We start from the raw sequence: 13,280 nt of genomic DNA on the forward strand, positions 1-13,280 counted from the left end.
GTGCGCTTGTTTTGGGCGTCTTGAGCACATATGGTCAATCGAAGTATTTTTTCAAGTAAATATATATATTTTTCGGACAAAAAAGCTGTGAAAAAGGACAAACCGGGAAGGGGAGGGGGGGGGGGGTGTTACTGACTGTTTTTCGGACTACTGTTATCAGAAAAAAAAATTGCATAAACACGGAAATATTTCCAGTTAGTGAGTGTGCAAGACGGCAAAAAGAAGCGCCCAGACCACTTCTGCGCTAGCGCAGAATACTTCACCATCATTTGTCCCCAGAGTGCCAAAACGTGAGCTCTCGCCGCACCCTACGGAGGTCACTGGACTACTCGCATTTCCCAAAAAATATTAACAATCCTTCACCGCCTCACCCACCGTGTGTGCACCCCACTCGCTCCATTAGAGCCCTCCTCCTCTCACATGCTGCACAAGACGCATTGGTATCCGAGATGCACACGTGTGCACCTCGGAAGACACTTTGTTGCACGTCTGCAGAGTACAAACACCGGCTCTACACTGGCGCTCCTGGACTCTACAACGCCCGCCACCTCCTGTACCCCGTGGTCCATTACCTTCGCCGTGTGCCGCACACGGCCACCACCTCACAGGTGGCACCAATCACCTCACACATCTTTAAGGCAGTCGGTTCCTTTCTCTAGCGCCTCTCTCCCTCTTCCAGGCAGACGGATGTGTGCACTAACACACTGACATGCACACGTCCCCGCATCATCCTGTTCTGCGCCAGGGTGGCTTCCCGTGCAAGCTTTAACTAGCTGGTTCCCTGAGCGGCGTCTAGTCACAGCTCCCACCGACTCATGCCTCCAGTCCCCCGCTCTCTGCACACCGTGTTCATGCCACCCAGAGAGCAGCGGGGGCTGTGCCAGGGTACCCCTGTGCACCCTGAGGCCGCTGCACAATGAGCCAAGTGCCACCAGTACGATCCGCAGCTGCAAAGAGCTGAACCTTGCCTTCACGCGTGCCCCGTCTCCAGTCCACAAGATGCCACGTTAGCCAGACAATGCCCCGCAGCCTGCACTGAAGCCGGAGCGCCACTATAGCCACCGGTGTGTCTCACACCATGAGGGGAGAACCACGCAGCGCTGCAACACCACCAGCGGAGCTGGAAGACAGCGGGCCACTCCAGGGCACCCCATCGGTAAATCCCTGCCCACCACCAGCAGAGCCCGCAGTGATTAACGGCAAAGGCCGCAAGCCTCCCTGCCGCTTATCAGTGCACATGCTCCCCAGCTGTATTATTTAAGTGTTAAGTGAGCAGGAGCAGGGACAGAGCAGGCAAAGAGGCGCGTCACCACTCGAGCGGGGAGGGAGGGAGGCAGAGAGAGCTAGGATTTAACAACGGAGGGAGAGAGCAGGAGCAGGGAAACGGTCTGTCGCGTCAGGCGGTTGGGCAGAAATCGCGGCGCAAAGCTCCGAACATTTTCTGATTCGGGGTCATGTTTTTGGGTTCTGAGTGACGGGTGACATCACAGGGGTAAAGAATGAAAAAAACACGCCCCCAAATCCGAAAGAGACAGGGCTTTATTGGAGTGACTCCATTCTCCTCCAATGGCTGGCCTCCATTTAGGAAGCCAGCCAATGGAGGAGAATGGAGGAGAGAGGAGGGTTCAAAGCCCCAAACTCCAAAACATTAATTCTTCGGGACTTCGGGGCTTCGCAGTGAGAAGCGACGGTCCCTCGACCTAAAAAGACTCATTGCAAATAACTCTGTGGTCAGAAGGGCTGTAAAATTTAAAAAATGTTCATGAACTCAATGAACAGGAATTGCCAGTAGGGGATGGGAATGCTACCTGCTAAAAGGAGATGGATGTGTGAACCTCCTGGGTTATTGACAAGAACTGTAGAGGCTGGCTTAGTCCCAAACAAAGGTGACTATATCAGAACGATATCTGAGTGTGTAAGTTGTGAAGCAGCGTAATTTAGGTTCCACCCGTATACGTAACAGAAATACAATTATATACTTGCAATTGACATTATATTTACAGTGTGCCTAAACTTCATTAACGTGTGTAAAGCGTTTTAAATGTAGTAATGAAATTCACTCACTGTAGGGATAAGAGATTTATACGTATATACACTAATGTTAAGCTGAAACATGTAAACATGAATTATTTTTCACACTTTGGCACTTACACTTCAAGTTTTTCTAAACATATATATTTTTTTTAACTCTTTATTTATTGTTTTTTAAACAATATGTAACCATTACATCATATTCAAGCATAGACAGGCATTTCATTGTGTAGCATCCGATATTAGTCAATACATTCAAAAGAATTGTAGAAAGAAAAAAAGAATAAATAAAACAAGGAAAAGAAGGTCCTACTCGTCATGTCGTTGTTACTGGGCACACTCAATGACATCAAACCCCACATCTTACAATTCACGATTTTTACAATCCTAGGGTATTCAAAAGAGGGGAGTCAATGTGTGCACAAATATCATTAATCCAGAATCTAGTGGGCATATATCCCCTCTCTTATAGCCACCCATATGCAATTGAACTACAAGATTATCACAATATTACCACCTACAGTAAAAGGCATTACATGCACGAGTCACATCCGGGGTCTATGTTGCTGATTCCATATTAGTGTCCTCAGTAGAGTCTGAAATCCTGGCAGCAAGGTAAGCCTTCAGGGGATCCCAAATATCTCTGGGGCGGGAAGACACAGGGAGTAGCTCACCATAGGTACACAATTTTTCCAGACAATTGGTGAGATCAGAGAGCCAGTCCTTAAATTTGGGCGCCCTGCCCCTGCCCCATCTGCAAGCGATATGGCGCTTAGCCATTAGTAAAGCAAGTGATAAAAAGCAATGGTGGGGCTTCGCCACCAGTGCAGTGTAACCTAGTAGTGCCGTCAGGAGATCAGGCTCCAAGGGAAGGGCTGTCATCTGTGTTTGGTGCCTCAAAGAACTGCCTCCAGTATTCATTCACCCCTGAGCAATCCCAGGCCAGATGAAGAAAATTTGCTCCTACGCATCTACATCTGTCACAGTGGTCCGATTCCTTCAATTTTTATTTATACATTTTGACTGGGGTGTAATAGGGTTGGCTTAAAAATGTGAAATGTGTAATGCTACTACTAGCCGATATGCTTCGTTTGCAAACAACAATAATCCCGCTGTTCGTCTGTGATCTCTAATCCTAGTTCTGTATTCCAGTAAGCCGGGGCCTCACCTAACGTAGGAGGCCGCTCCCTGTGTGGTCCTGCTCCAGGCCCAGTCCCGGGCGGCGGCTCTTTGGGTCGCCGTTCGGCAGCAGAGGATCGTAGAGGGGCCGGAGTTGGACCGGAGGGCGAAGAAGTCCCTGGGGGTTCCCACACTACCGGCGGTTTACAGATTTTGTCGGATTATGGCCGGATTTGCTATTGTTGGTGGCTCGGTCGCCCAGAGCTCCGACTTAAGCGGCCATTTTAGCCGGCGCCTAGCCACGCCCCCCACAAATCCATATGTTAATACCACAACATAGTATATGACTTACCCATTTAGGTATCCAAAATATAAAAACCAAGTTATTTATGTACAGCACCTCATTTCGAGAAACATCTGCTACAACACCCTGTAATAAAGAAAAATGCTAAAATATAATGCAGTACATACCAGTACACAATTTCTTCTTAATTTCTCCAAGATCTTCTTCCACTGTATCCTCAGCTACTGGTTCTTAAAATTTAATAAGAAAGGTTTTAATAACAAGACCAATTACGACAAATACTATGATGACCAAATAGATTCCCGTCGAGGCGCCTTGAAAAGGTGACAGAGAAGAACAAAAACATGCACAGAGAGAGAGAGAGGAAGAAATAAACAAAATGATGAAGGCAGCATTAAAAAGACGGAAAAAACTGAAGTAAGCAATATTCACAGTATCAGTGGAAGAATCACTAGAGGCCTAAACAACTTTAGCTGAGTTTCTGCATGATTCTAATGTAGGTCATTCAAACACAGAGCAACCGCAAAGTCTCAGTGACTTCACTTTGGTTCTTCCTTTAAACAGAGCTGCCCAAGCTCGAGGTGCTGCCAAGTGCTGAGGATAGCAATTAACACACACAATGAGATAAAGTAAATATTGTGGGCTTGATTTAGAGTTTGGGGGATGGGTTACTCTGTCACAAACCTTAGGACTAAACCGTTCACATTATTACTAGTACATTATATCCTATGGCATTTGTAATATGGGGGCAGGATATCTGTCACATTTGTGATGGAGTGACCCATCCACCACATCTTTAACCAGGATCTCAGTAATTTAAGATTCAGATGAAGGTATAATTTATAACTGTCCAAATGTATTACGTAGACGCAACAAATTATCATGGTGATTATTGGAGAAATTAATGTAAAAGTATATTTAACAATTTTATAGGGTTCACTCATGGAAAAGTATTCTGTCTATCTTCGAGGTTAATTAGATGTTGCGAAATGTAAAGTAGACTTTTGGGTTGGTTAGTGTTATCACGATCACTGGGGAAGCTGGGAAGTAGTTTGTTGAGACTCTGATGAATTTACCAAACTGACTTTCATTAACTCAGGTGGAACCAGGTCACATAAAAAGTGAGGTCAACAATTAGCCCACAGGCTTGATCAGTGAAGCAGGACTCATTTGAAGAGAAAATCTGACCAAAAGGAGGAACCTCTAGAGCCCAAATCAGGATCCACTGCTACAGAACAGTGTCCTCTCTCTTTGCCTCTTTCATGTTATAGCCTCAACTACAAGTGGATTCGATTAATCCCCATAATTCTCCTGTTCTGGAACTGCTCTTTCTGTGGTCTAGGTAAATCCAGGGCAGAAAAATTGTGTGGATTAGAGTTTCTGAGGAATGACCATTACACAATGATTTGAAAATAGACTGTTTCTCTATTGGGAGCCAGTGAAGTGTCTTAAAGTGACTGGAAATGATTGTAAGAGCATTCTTTACTATACATGGTGCATGTAATGGAAGCTTGCACTCTGTATATCTGCATTGCACCTACTCTGTGTGTGAGGGAAGCTTGAACTACAGATGCCTGCTGTATACCTGTTCTCTGTTAGCAAAAGTTGTTCTTCTCTTGGCAGCGATATAGTCAGTCTCTGTGTTAAGTGAAAATTTGCACTGATGCGCTTGCTGCTTATGTTCTGGATGTATGCAGAAGAAAGCCTGCAATATACCTGATGTGTGAGAGGGAAGCTTCCAAGGCAGATGCTTGTACTGCAGGTTTTGCACCTTGAGAGAAGCTTGACTGTGGAAGACAGTATTGTTCTGGCTCTTTGTGTTAGGGAAGTATGCGCTTCGGGTGATTGAGCTGCACATAGTGTGTAGAAGAAGCTTGCACTTTGGATTAATACGCTGTTCCTGTTCTTTGTGTGAGAGAGTACTGTCCAGCGTTTCCTATACTGTGCCTATAAGTACTGACAGAATGATGCATTGTGGGTTCCTGCCCTGCGCTAGTTGACCAGGGCTTCTCAATTCTGCCCAGTCAACTGGGTCAGTGAGCTGGGGAATTGCGAGAATGCTGGGGTGGGGGTGGGTGTGAGCGTGTTAAGCATTGAAACTGAAGTTCACTGGACACCATGTCACTGTTCTTTCCTAGCATGTTACCTTGCCAACAATGTAAAGAGACTGCTTCAGTATGACACTATAAGAATGCTGTCCAGTGGACTGCACCAAAATGTGCCTAACACTTCAAGCATGCAATGGCAGAGTGGGGTGACCCAAATTCCCCTTCTATGTTGTGTATAACTTACAGACAGTCTGGAGAGACAGCTAAAGCAGTCCTTGACTCCCACCCAATAACTTTAGGCAAAAGTAATGTAGGGGAACACAATTGCAAGCATGACAAAGAAAAGTGGGGGTATAAATATGGAGTAAAAAGCTATTTTGGTGCCAGACAGAATGATAATTGGAAACAAAGATTCATGAAAGAGCACACATTTATCTAATCAAGAAGTGATAAAAAATATCCTGCAAATGTCAGATCTAGGCACGGAAAGAGATGTAGGTCAGTGAACGTTCAACCACAAAACATACCCGAGCATTTTTCATTCTTGAGGTGTCCCAGATCCTCTTGCATTGTTACATCAGCCACTGCTTCTTTAAATAACAAGGAAAAAAGTTTTAATAGCAAGACTACTAAGAGAACAACCACAGAATGTGGGTGTTGGAGATTTTGCTGATAAGCAAGAGCTATCTAAGAGACAACGGTTCTTGATGAACTCTGGGGCATATTATCAAGGGCCATATCGCAGCTTTAGCTGGACTTTTTCCCTCTAAAGCGGCGATATTTATATCACCCTGTTAGCAAGCTGCCGCTAACAGCAGTTAGCGACAGCTTTTAGGAGATAGCTACACGTTTGGGGCCGCTTTGCATGGTAGCGATATTTATCGCTAATGACATGCAAAGGATGCGTACCCAAACTGTTAGCGACTGAAAGCAGTCGCTAACACAGCTATCGCCTATTAGCAAGGCAGAATGTTTGCAAGGTGATTTGCACGTGAATGCATTCAAATGTGTTGGATATACCCACTGGAGGGTCAAATAAGTACACAGCAGTATCTACAGCTGTTTAGTACATATGTCTGCATTCATGCTGTCGGAAAAATACAAAAGTTTGATTGAAAAAGTAAATCATGCTTTTTTTAAAACCCACTGGAGAGTTTTATCCGTTCATAACATTTGCATCATTGTAGATATTAAGGAAGTTTATATAATCACCTTTTGATTCTAAATAATGTGTAAAACTACATGAACCACAAGGCTTAGCGCCAAGTTTAATTTTCTCCTTTTTTCCCTTTTTTAAAAAAAACTTTGAAAACATCAAGTCAGGTGACCTTAACAATAAAAAACACACACACACAAGTGATTGCAACCGTGACCAAGGTCTCATGGACACCGAAACGCGTTGGTTCATGCTGTGACCGAACACCCATTTTTATGACTTGAAAATAAAAACTTAGTGGAAATTACCTTCCGTGAGTGCACTCCGCTTTTTCCTGTTTCGACTGGAAGTGTTTGCTGATATATATATATATATATATATATATATACATATATATATATGAATTTGGCGCCAGTCACAGCAGACAAAGGCGTGATGCCGAAACGCGTAATGTTTTGATTTTGAATAAATCACAAGAGTCTTGAAAAGAGAGTTGTGGAGTGCCGTCCATTTTTTTGCCGAAGTAAAAGAAACTTGGTGCATCAATATATATATATATATATATATATATATATATATATATATATATATATATATATATTACCTACTGGCGGTCGCCAGTAGGTATATATAGTTAGGATTTTTTTGAATAGGGATTTCTGAAAATTCTATGTTGAATAACTTTGGCGTTGATGGACGGAATCGGCCGAAATTTTCAGGAAAAATGGCACATTTTGTTTCTGAGCGTCCCCTAAAAGGTTGGGGGGGTTTCGTCAAGCGGGGGCTGAGAAAAAAGGGGGGTCCCAAAACGTGTTTTTAACATTGAGTTTTCCATAGGGCGGTTGGACTCACTTTTAGCTCGAACGGCTGAATGGATTTCCACAAAACTTGGCAAAATTGTAGGGACAGGTAGCCCGATGTGCCTTTGCTATGTCTCAATATATATGCTCCAGTGGTTTTTACGAAAATTAACTTTGAAAAATATATATTGGGCTACATTGGGCTATATATATGTTAGAGCCCAAATGTAGCCCAATGTAGCCCAATGTAGCCCAAAGATGTCCACCAGAGACAAAAAAAACAAATGTAGCCCAAATATCAGCCAGATGTAGCCAAACTGTAGCCCAGTGACAGAATGTCCCAGAGTGTTCTAAAGAACAACTAGAGCGCTAACAGTCTTACTTATGACATAAGTATGGCACACCTGAAGTCATCTTGATTGGAATAAAGTGTGGAAAGGGGCGACCACTCGGTCCCCCCGAACGTATGGCGGAGTACCACGATCCCCCCGGGAAGCCATCTTGGGCGGGAGGCGAGTCTCGGCTGGTACGCCCGAAGCGGCGTAGCCGGGGCGCGCTTTTTCCCGCCCTAGAGTGGGCTGGCCTAGACACTGACGCGGCTGGCCACGCCCTTGGGGCAGGCAGGGGCAGGTTTACGCCCGCCCTGAAGACGGATAAAAGGAGACGCAAGACCAGAAGGCATCCTCTTGTTCCTGTGCTCTGAAGCTGCACCTCCTCGCTGCACGTGAGCTCGAGACGGAACGAAGAGCCAATTTTGAGCGTGGTAATCTTTCTTTTGTCTTTCAGATACTCTGTCGGAGAAATGCCCAAGAAAGGCGGGAAGAGAATGACGACTGAGCAGATGCTTCGGGTCCTCATGAAGGAGATGACCGAGCTGAAGAAGCGGGTGGCGGAGAGAGAGGGGGAAGGGGGGCCGGAACGTCCCTCGGTCGGAGCAGCTCCAGGAGGAAGAGCCAAGAGGCCAAGGAGGGGAGCAGCTGGGGGAGACGTCCCGGTTCCCTGTACCCCGCTCGAAGCGCCAACCCCAGTACCGGTGGAGGGGAATCCGATTCCCGTTGTGGTCACCCCTGTGTCCAATGAAGATATGCCGCCCGAGCTGGCAGCACAACTAGCAGCGTGGTTGGGCGAAGGTAGTGAGGGCGCCACGGCTGCCGACGCGCAGGCGCTGATGAAGCAACTGCGTGAGAAACGGGAGGCAGCCAAGGTGTCCGCGCCGGCTGCAGTAGTAGACAAGCCACAAGGGACGATTACGACCACAGAGGCAGCGTCCGATGCAGGTAAGCGGCCATTGCCGATTGCGAGGGACGAGTCAGCACCCTCTCGTAGAGAAAGGTTGGGTCAACATGTGCCTTTGGCTATTAAAGAGAAGATTTGGGCAGGGGAATATGTGAACATCTTCTCGTTGCTTATTGATCATTATGAGGTGGAGCATGTTAAGGGCCAGAAAGACCTCATGCATCCGAGTGTTTGGCACGCAAAAATGGCCGCCTTTAAAGTAAATGAAAACATTGGCAATTGGGGCAAAGTATGGGGGGTTTTTACGTCGATCTTGGGGGAACGAAGGCCCGAGTTGCTTCCCGAGTTGCCGACTTATCAGTCGCGGATCATGGGGTACTCGACATCACACCAGGGTAACCATTGGTTCTGCTACGATAATCTTTTTAGAAAGGCTAAAGAGCATGATAAAAGCTTAACCTGGGATTGTTATGATTCTTTGTCATGGGATAAAATGAAGGAGACTGGTATGTTGAAAATGCCGTTAGTGGGGAGTAATGTTGGCGAATCCTCCCGCCAATATGCGGGGACGCCCTTTCGATCGGGTACGGGTACCGACGATTACTCGAGACCTGCCAGCAATACAGGGAAAAGGGGGTTCTGTTGGAATTTCAACAGAGGCAAATGTACTAGGCCCCAGGGATCGTGTAAATTTAAACACGAATGTAGTGGGTGCGGGTCGTCCCATCCTGAGTCCACGTGCAGAGCCAAAACGGGTGATAACGGGGGTAGAGGAGGCGCCAAACAGGTCTAACATAGTCCGAGGGGCGCCTTTACCTACCCCGATTGATACCTTGGCGATGATTCCCTGGCTCAGTGAATACCCGGATCGTACTTCTGCTGGGGTGTTGCGGAACGGGTTTTCGTATGGTTTCCGCATCCCAGTAGGGGACTTTCAGGGTGTGGAGAAATGTAAAAATCAACTTTCGGTCCTGCAGCATACGACCGTGGTACAGGATAAGATCCGGAAAGAGGTTACTCGAGGTCGGGTCGCCGGCCCGTTTAGTGTACCCCCGGTGCATAACTTTGTTTGTTCTCCTTTAGGGGTGGTCCCCAAGAGGGACCCGGGTGAGTTCCGACTGATACATAATTTATCAGCCCCACGTGGTCTTTCTGTAAACGAAGCGATAGACCCGGAAGTGTGTTCGGTGCGGTACGCATCCTTCGATGAGGCCGTAGCCATTTTGAATCGCCTGGGGCCCGGGGCGCTGATGGCAAAATCAGATATCGAGTCAGCGTTCCGGTTGCTCCCGGTACATCCAGACGATCAGCGTCTCCTGGGTTTCATGTTTCAGGGTCATTATTACATGGATAGGTGTATGCCGATGGGGTGCTCTATATCCTGTGCCTATTTCGAGAAATTCAGTAGTTTTCTACAATGGGTCTTCACAAAGAAGACGGGTTTCCAACATGTAATGCATTACCTCGATGATTTTTTGTTCCTTGGGGCAGCCGGGGATCTTGAATGTGGCCAGGCCTTGGCCGAATTTTGTGTGTTAATGAAGCAGTTTGGTGTGCCATTGGCGCCAGGTAAGACGGTGGGTCCTGCGACTTGCCTCGAGTTTCTGGGGATCGAGTTAGACTCCAGTGAGGGTTGTTTTCGTTTACCTGCTGACAAAGTGTTGAAGTTCAGGGCAGCCCTGCAAATGTGTATAAGTGGATCTAAAGTTACGCTGCATCAATTACAGCAGTTAGTTGGACAGTTGAATTTTGCCCTGAGGGTTATACCAATGGCCCGCCCCTTTTCCCGTTCGATTGCCCAAGCCATGGTCGGCCTAAAGGAGGGCCATCATCGCACGAGACTATCGGCTGAGGTCCGCCAGGACATGCGCATTTGGTTGGCATTTCTGGCGGATTTCAATGGTCGAGTCGTCTGGAACAAACCGGCCGTGTCCTCGGAAGAGCTGGGGCTATGGACAGATTCGGCAGGGAGCATAGGTTTTGGTGCCATCTTCGGCACAAGATGGTCAGCACAAAAGTGGCCGGCATGGTGGCATGACAATGGACTGACATGTAATATTGCTTTCCTGGAACTTTTCCCCATTTTGGTGGCCCTGAGAACTTGGCCCGAAGGGTTCAAAGATCACTCTGTGGTATTTTGGTCTGACAATATTACCGTGGTCGAGTGTATCAATAGCCAGGCAGCACGATGCAAATTGATTTTGAGACTGCTCAAAGAAATTGTTTTACTGTGTATGCAACTGAATGTGCTATTTAGAGCAAAACATGTCCCGGGGGTAATGAACCAGGCGGCTGATGCACTGTCTCGTTTTCATATGCAGGCTTTCTCGGGTTTCCTTCCCACAGCGGACCCGGAGCCGGCACCCTTTCCCGAAGCTCTCTGGTCTCTCGGTGCCCCGAACTTCGTCACCTCGTGGGAGAGAGTTTAGCACCAAGGACGAGGAAGGCATATGAAGGGGCGTTCCGGTCCTATTTAGCCTTTTTGGGGACTGATAGAGAGGGGCTTTGGGGCCACGAGGAATGGGTGGTGAATTTTCTGATGTCTTTACATTTGGCTGGGAAATCGGTGGCTACGGCCCAGAGGCATCGGGCTGCCATTTCCTTTGTTGCCAGGGCTCATGGTATCCAGGACCCGACAGCGTCTTTCGTTGTACAGAAAGCGCTTCGTGGGTGGCAACGCCTTGAGGGTCGCAGAGTAGATGAGAGGCGCCCGATAGGTTTGGATAGGTTGGCCCAGTTGTTATCCACACTCCCTGCCACATGTTCATCTCAGTTTGAGACAGTGTTGTTCCGAGCCGCTTTTACGCTGGCATTTCATGGGGCGATGCGGGTAAGCGAACTAGTGGCAAGGAACAAACAGGACGTGACAGGGGGTTTGTGCCAGGAGCACGTTCAGATCAGAGGAGAGACAATGACTGTCTCCTTTGTCAGGTCCAAGACCGATCAATGTGGGATGGGTGACTGCATAATCATACGCAGGATTCCCGGGTCCTCCATGTGTCCGGTAAAGTGTCTAGAAGACTACCTAGCACGAAGGGTGGCATCATGGGGGGGAACCTTGTTGAGACACGCGGACGCCACCCCACTGACAAAATTTCAGTTTCAGCGGGTGCTTGCGATGTCAATTGCCGCTGCGGGCTTGAACCCGGGCGAGTTTGGGACCCATTCCTTTCGGATAGGGGCTGCTACAGAAGCTACAGCCAGGGGTCTTAATGTGGAACAAGTGAAACGAGTGGGGCGTTGGTCCTCCAATTGTTATAAAAGGTATGTGCGGTTGCACATGTTGTGAAGCTGTAATGATGTACTCACGCTTCTTGTTTTTGTTTGGTTTTCAGTTGCGCAAGCCTACGAGGCGGGGCGGACTATGCAGTCGACCCAACACCAGGCCAGCGGTCAGACATCACCGGCTGTGAAAAAGGAGGTGTGGGTCGTGGGCCACTCATACGTGAGGCGTGCCGCGGACGTATTCAAAGCAGGTGACATGATTCACGTAGCTGGGGAATACGGGTACAGTGTGTCCTTCTACGGAAGAGGCGGTCTCTGTATTGACCAGTTTCAAGCATTCTTCGAGGGTTTGTTAGGGCGGACGAGGTCACCGCCGTCTGTAGTCATAGTACATCTTGGGGGCAATGATTTGGTCACCACTGGTAGACGACTTCTCCTGGAGGCGATGCTTTCCACTGTAAGTTGGTTAGCGAGGAGAGTTCCGGGGTGCACAATTGCGTGGTCTCATATGATCCCACGAAAGGTGTGGCGGGGGGCTATTTCTGTTCCTGCTTTGAATCATTCTGTTAGAAAGCTTAATAACAAAGTGAGTAGGTTGTTCCGTTCCAGGACATTGCATTCTATTTCGCATGGGTGTATTAATGATGACAGTATGTATTTGGGGGATGGTGTGCATTTGTCTCGGGTGGGGAATGAGTTACTCATAGGAGACTTCTTAGCATGGCTAAAAACGTTATAACATGACCTTTAGGTAGGAGTTTTGTGGGGGGTCCGGATAGCCGGTCAACTATCCGGCCTGTGGCGGTAAGGTCATGATCGGTGAGCACTAATTGGAAGATCCCTATGAGTGGGCGTCACCCAACACGGATGGGAGCGCTCGGGGGAGGTGGCCATTGGCCCCTCAACGGGGAGGCGGTCCCTTCTAAGGATGGGTCGCCGAAAGAAAAGGAAAGGCGGTCAAGGCCCCTTCCTGGGTAGGAGGGGTTACAGCCCCCTCCTGGGGAATTTCCCGGGGCCAGGACGTCTGCGACGGCAGATGTGGTAAGTTGTGTGGGGTTTGGGGGGGGGTCTACGCTACCTTCTAGATACCTCACACGAGTCCTCGGACGACCTTTAAGTGGCGTCGAGTTTTATTGGGGCCCCCGTCAAGTCAAGGGAAATTGGTAGTTGCACTTGAGGTACGCCTCTGTGCTGTCGCCCCTCACAAGTGGGGGGGGTATTTCTGGTTTAGGGATCTTGACACCGGTTACGACCTTGCCGTTGGCCCTTAAACGTTAGGATGTACAATTTCAAAATGTCAAGTAAATGTCTTGTAGGATGTTAGTTCGGCTAGGAGAACCTCTGTATTAGAGAATCTGTTA

At 47.7% G+C, this 13,280-nt stretch overlaps 1 protein-coding gene across 2 annotated transcripts in view; it reads right to left on the reverse strand.

Moving 5' to 3' along the window:
• LOC147703576 (up-regulator of cell proliferation-like) overlaps positions 1-6,096 on the reverse strand; it is a 186,390-nt gene extending 180,294 nt beyond the window's left edge. For both annotated transcript variants that reach the window (XM_086931922.1, XM_086931921.1), the window contains exons 1-2: positions 6,030-6,096; positions 3,622-3,684 (exon numbers count right to left, since the gene is read on the reverse strand). In XM_086931922.1, the coding sequence (XP_086788048.1) occupies positions 3,622-3,684; positions 6,030-6,072 (106 nt within the window). In that variant the 5' untranslated portion in view covers positions 6,073-6,096. The remainder of the gene's footprint in view (positions 1-3,621; positions 3,685-6,029) is intronic.
• Positions 6,097-13,280: the final 7,184 nt, after the last annotated feature.

The sequence above is a fragment of the Lissotriton vulgaris genome, chromosome 7 (assembly GCF_964263255.1).
Source record: "Lissotriton vulgaris chromosome 7, aLisVul1.2, whole genome shotgun sequence".
In the NCBI taxonomy this organism is placed as follows: Eukaryota; Metazoa; Chordata; class Amphibia; order Caudata; family Salamandridae; genus Lissotriton; species Lissotriton vulgaris.